At 41.7% G+C, this 6,005-nt stretch overlaps 1 protein-coding gene across 4 annotated transcripts in view; it reads right to left on the reverse strand.

Moving 5' to 3' along the window:
* Positions 1-912: 912 nt before the first annotated feature.
* ERMAP (erythroblast membrane associated protein (Scianna blood group)) overlaps positions 913-6,005 on the reverse strand; it is a 14,313-nt gene continuing 9,220 nt past the window's right edge. For 3 of the 4 annotated variants that reach the window (XM_023522004.1, XM_011377916.2, XM_023522005.1), the window contains 5 exons: positions 5,891-5,911; positions 5,082-5,102; positions 4,961-4,987; positions 4,843-4,869; positions 913-3,252 (listed from right to left, as the gene is read on the reverse strand). In XM_023522004.1, coding sequence (XP_023377772.1) covers positions 2,552-3,252; positions 4,843-4,869; positions 4,961-4,987; positions 5,082-5,102; positions 5,891-5,911 — 797 coding nt within the window. In that variant the 3' untranslated portion in view covers positions 913-2,551. The remainder of the gene's footprint in view (positions 3,253-4,842; positions 4,870-4,960; positions 4,988-5,081; positions 5,103-5,890; positions 5,912-6,005) is intronic. The other variant, XM_011377917.2, reaches the window with a different exon arrangement.

The following is a 6,005-nucleotide window of genomic DNA, read 5'->3' on the forward strand; positions in this document are numbered from 1 at the left end:
GGTTCATAGAAGTTCATAATTTAAAACCAAAGGACTGTAGAACTGGAAGGGCGTTTAAAGATCGACTAACTCAGTCCTTTATGTCAGAAAAGCTACACGTTCCTTGTCCAAGGAGCCACCTCCAGGTCGCCCAGCGGCCCTGCACAGGGACTTTTCCAGGTCCTGCATAGTTAAACCTGACAGTGATTCATCAGTCCCGACAGAACAAGACAACTAATGTTCATCCAGGATTAGGATTTCTTTTTTTTTTCTGTTTTCAGTAAAAAAAAAAAAAAAAAAGGTCTAATAGAATAGGTAAGCTAGATTTCTACAGGCTTCTCATATCCACCCGGTATTTCAGTATAAAGAGTATTGTCTTCGTAGCTAGATAACCCAGATTTATAGTCCCAGTGCTATCACTTAGCCATTGGGAGCACCATTTTCCTCCCCTATAAAATCCCTGGCAGAATTGTTGTAAGGTTTGAATGAGTTAATATATATCAAGCTTCTGCCTCCACAAATATCAGATCTTTTTCCCGCTGGTAAGTTTCCTTAGGTGCAGCCAGTATGGACAATATGAGTTTTAAGATTATGATATTCAGGAAAGTATGTTTGAAACTGAATATGGACGAGTGAAATATAAATATCCCACATACACTATTAGTTTGTAAATTTATTTAAATAAAATGCTGAGAAGGCAGACTCAGAAATAAAACTGTAGCTTTGTTTTTAATTGTGGTTAAAGCTTGCTTGGGTGGATTCGAGGCTGTTTGGAAACCAATTCCATAATGTGTTTTTCTTACCATCCCAAAGCCTTTTCCTACAACTTCTCATTCATAATGAAAATAACAACACACCAAACAAGGAATACAAACTTTTATTTAAGAACTATACAAAAGCAAACAAAAAATGCCACTTGGGCGTTGTGGTGGTTGATTTTTTCGTGTCAACTTGACTAGGCTACAGGGGGGCCAGATATTTGGTCAAATATTATTCTGGGTGTTTCTGTGCGGGTATTTTTGGATGCAATTAACATTTAAATTGTTAGCTTGAGTAAAGATTGCCCTCCTTAACATTGGTGGGCCTTATCCAATCAGTTGAAGGCTTGACCCTCCCCCTAGGAAGAGAAAATTCTTCCTACTTGACACTCTTCAGACTTTTTTCTTACTTTCAGACTAAAACTGAAATATTGGTTCTTCCTGGGTCTCAAGCCTGTCAGATTTCAAACTGGAATCACACCATAGGCACTCTGTGTCTTGGGCCTCCACACTCAGACAGCAACTAAACTATGGGCTCCCCTGGGGACTAACTCTGCAGATCTTGGGACCTGCCAGCCTCCCTAATCATAGGACCAAATTCCTTATAACCTCTTGAGAACCAGGATATATAGTTTTTCTCTGTTTCTCTGGAGAATCCTGACTAATACAGGCACTAACAAAGTAATAGAAAGAACTGACAGACGAAAAGATCCAGTTTCTGTTGGGTAGAACCAAGTACCTATCTGCAAACTGATAGCCAATATCTTCAAAAAGAAGCCAGATCACATATGTGGTGTGACTTGAAAGTGACTAGGTTTCTCTCTGCAATCCACACCAAAAAATCAGTTTCATTATTTATTTTCACACCTGGTCTATCAACTTTCTATTTGAAATCAATATTCTCTGACCTGTTTGCTACACAAAGAGTCTGTTTGCTACACAAATAGTCAAGTCTTTCAGTGTAATGTGTTATGGAAGAAAAAAAAGTGCCTACATTGCTGGTTAAAACTGCCACTTTTTTTTAAGCTGGGCCTCTCCGAATCCTAGGGAGGATTCAAAAGGGCCAGTGCAACAAACTGACTCATCCATAGCTGTCTTTTCAAGGCCACACACAGCTGAGCTGCTGTGTTTGAAGCTCTGCTTCCCAGCTCCCTGATTGTACTCCTGAGGCTTTTCAAGGTTGCAGCTACCACATTTAAAGTTTCTGTTTCTGGTTATTATCAATAGGTAAATTAGCTTTGAAAACATGTACATTAGCACAGCATCAAGGAAATAAAAGATGGTATGTTTTACCCCTCTGCCCTGCCCCCGTACTATATTCCAGAAGGAAGAAGGAAGAGTGTGTGACCCAAAATATGTTCATTTGAAAAAAGATGGCTTTAGGAGCTAGAGGCCTGAACTGAGAAAAGGAGAAAAGCAATTCTTGATGACATAAGTAAGGATTCAGGGACTGGGCCCCATAACTTCATGACTAAAGGCCTAAGTGCAGGATGAGGTGGGATGAAGTCCTTCTACATAACCCCTTGAATAGAGAACCCCTGGATTTCAGTGACACACATTCAACATTACCACATAAACCTAATCTGACTATTCATTTGGTTTTCAAGACTTCTTCCAGGGCAAGTGGCAAGTGACCAGGAGGAGATAAGATTTAGAACTGAGCCCTGGGAGAAAGGTGGTACAAATAGAAACCACAAAAGGTTCTGGATTCAGGAAAAGGTGATAAGATGTTCCAGAATCCAGTGTTGGACCAGGAGACTAAAATGCAGAGCACTGGGCTGGTTGGTCAAGGGAGCAGGTAATAAGGAATCTCCCTAAAAATAAGGAACTTTGAGCTCCTGGAGGGCCGGGCCAAGGTCAGGAGGCCAGGACACATTCAGTGCCTGAGGGGGCAGTAAGGAAGAGTCCACCTTCAGGGCCACATCTCCATTAGCATGGCCTTTTTCTTTTGGCTTGGGGACAGTTGATTTCTCTGCTTTCTGGAGTTCTGAACAGATGATTAAAGGTGCCATGTTTTTCCCTCCATCATGAAGGCAAGGTTCAAAGAAAGGACGAAGGGGGCCCGAGAACGTGTGGGTGAAAGTAAAGATGTGGGATTTGTCAGTCACATTGTAGAAGGAGATGACTCCTGCTTCATAGTCCAGGAAAATCCCCACACAGCATGGGGGCTCTTTCAAGCGGAATGAGGTCTGTGGGGACGTGAGAGCTTCATATTCGTTCCCACGACTCCGTCGCACAAGCCAGTGTCCGTTGGCAGGCGAGGCGGTGACCTTCCCCTTCCTGCTCACTGACTCACTACACACCCCCAGGATCCATTTGGTCTTGTCTCCCACATACACCTCCCAGTAGTGACAACCAGCCATGAAGCACTCGGAGCCCAGGACGCTGACAACGAAATCAAATCTCTGGGGGTTGTCCGGCACAGGCTGCCTTCTGTCTCCAAGCTTCACACATCTGCAGTCCTCAGACAAGATGAGTTTAGGATGTGCTGTGTCGGGGTCCAAGGTCACTGTCACTGCAGAGAAGCGCAGAGAGGTGAGGTTTGGGAAGGCTAGCTCTTATGGGATCTTTGGGTAGCTTTGGAGGGAAAACTAATCTCTGGGTCTGCAACCCCTGTCATTGGCCCATCTTAGTTCATGGTTCTCCCTTTCCCTTACATACTAGAACCAAAGAAAAGTGTCTTCTGCTCTCCTAGATTTCCTGGTCATGTATTAAGTCAAAGAGGAGAAAGTTTTTCATCTGTCTGTAAAGAATCCTTAGGAAATACTACTTTTGTCTTCGATGGTCCAAAGGAATTTAATGTATGATAATACACGTCAGTCTGATGTTAGACCCAGAAACCACATTGGAAATTTGAGTCCCAATTCTGCCACATGCTAGTTATATGACTTTGGGCTTGTTATTCATCTCCAAACCTTAGTTTCTTCATCTGTAAAATGAGAAAAATAGCACCTGCATTGTAGAGCTTTTGTGCACATTTGATGAGCTAATGCATGAGATAGTGCCTTGTTCATAGTCAGTGTGTGATGCTCATTTTGTTAGCTAAAATTATTGCTTATAATTATTGTTTTTAAATGTTAATAGAGAGAAGAGTCTTCCTTCAAATCGTGGATTAGGAAGGTTAGAGCAAGTCTCGCTCCTTCGCCCAGTATAGAAAACAGGCTCTTCTTGGAGAGCTAAGTCGATGAAATGTGTACTTGCTAAGGTGGTGGGAGTAAGCCAGATTGAGTGTGAGAAGGGTTTGCGAATCCCCAGAATGCCAACCAAGGTGACCTGGTGTGCTCTCAAGTGGCCAACTCATCAATTCTATTGTACCTGCCTGAAGGAAAACAGTGCGAACAAAAGGGGGATGAGCAGCCAAAAAAATTGATAAGGACTCCAAAGCAGTGAAAACAACACATCTCATTCAAAGAGCAGCAATAAAATGCAAACTATTTAGGAATAAATTGAAAAAGAGATATGCAAATCTTTTAAAATAAAACTCTAAAAATGTCTGTAGTCTACATTGTTGGGGCATCTCAATCACTAACCCCCAATAAAACTGATCTTCAGAGAAAGAAGAATGTGGCGGGCGTGTAGACAGACAGGGGCACTGACTCTTTACCCAACCATGGGACAAGAAAGACTTTCCAAACCTTAAAGCACAGAAGGCACTACACCGGACAAGATGAATAAATTTGACTACATAAAGGTAAAACACTCATGTGTCATAAAAAATTATATAAGGAAATTAAAACGCAAAAGAACACAGAAAAATAATTTGTGACAAATAAAACAAAGAATTTCTAGACATTTTATATATAAATCAAAACATAAATCAAAAAGTAGCTGCAATAGGACAGGAGCAGACAAGAAGAAATACAAGTAACCAATAAACCTAAGAAAAATCATAGAAAACCCATAGGAAGACTAAACTGAATATCAGTGTTCTTAAAGAGGAGAGATTTTCTAAATATAAATGTGACCTCTCCAAAATAGTCACAAAGATTTAAAAATTTTTAATAAGCAGATAAACAGGCTTAATAAAAATAAAAGAAAGTCTGCATCCCAAAGGCACAGAGCACTGAGCTCTGATATGTGGATCGATTTGACTGGTGTAACTTACCGAAGTGCAGCCGGGCCCTTCTCCAGCCTAAAAGACATTATAAAAGGATTGTTAAAGCAATGACGAAATGGAGAACTCCCAGAGGGCGTGGGTCAATCCCGGGGACAGTGCATCTCACCTGAGTTGGCTGCAGCTCTTTTCAACTCTATAGAAAAAAGAAACAAGGGGTGTGAGCTATCACTGGAAATACAGAATCAACAGAAGTTGGTATGGAGGTTATAAGAAAATGGAAAACTTACTCAGTTCACTCCGGAGTTTCTCTAAAGAATAAAAACAGTTTGACAAATGAGAACAAGGGCTTCCACATTCCCATAATGCTACACACCCATCCCAACCAAATTCCCATATCAGCTCCTCACTAGTCGTATCCTGAACTTCCCCATGACAGCGCTTGCAACAGCAATGGCGCCAGCCGTGCACTCGGGGTCCCCAGTGATACTACAGAGGGTCAGCAATTCCTAAGTGAGCCAAACCTGACCTACAGACTGAACAAACAATACATCTCACACATCTAGGCAATGACAACATATCATATGCAGATGTTGTGAGAAGATTAAAATATAAATTCATTTAAAACTATCACTGAATTTCTATTTCCTCATATATATTTTCCCGATGTAAAATAAAATAGACATGTCAGATGGTTGAATATTTTTTTTGCTGTTGTTATAAAGAGGTTCTCATACTTGAGATGGTGAAGTCACCGCTCCACATTTTCGGTTTAATGAGGATCCATCCACCTTAGACCCCACCTAAGGGAACTACATGCCTGGCGATAAAAGAGTCTTCCAGATGGCTTTATCTACGGGAGCTACATCTCTTCTTGGTTAAACATTTCCCATTTAGAGACTAGGTATGAGTTATGCAAGAAAGAACCAGGGAACAGTGGAGAAAAGAGGCCTTTGAGAGCCAAGAAATCCCCAACCCCACAGCTTGAAGGACCCTTGCCCCTTCCCTTCTGTCCCAGGAAGTAAAACTGAGACACCCATCCTAAAGCAAAGATGTCGGCAGACGGAGGTTTGTGTCACAGATGAGCAGCAGAACTTACTGAGGGCATTATGGAGCCTTCCTAAAAAACAGAAAGAGGCATGAGTGAGCAGATGTCTGCTTTATCCCTGAACCCAGGAAGGATCATCTTGTCACTCCGATCCCCCCACCCACAG

The sequence above is a fragment of the Pteropus vampyrus genome, unplaced genomic scaffold, assembly GCF_000151845.1.
Source record: "Pteropus vampyrus isolate Shadow unplaced genomic scaffold, Pvam_2.0 Scaffold326, whole genome shotgun sequence".
In the NCBI taxonomy this organism is placed as follows: Eukaryota; Metazoa; Chordata; class Mammalia; order Chiroptera; family Pteropodidae; genus Pteropus; species Pteropus vampyrus.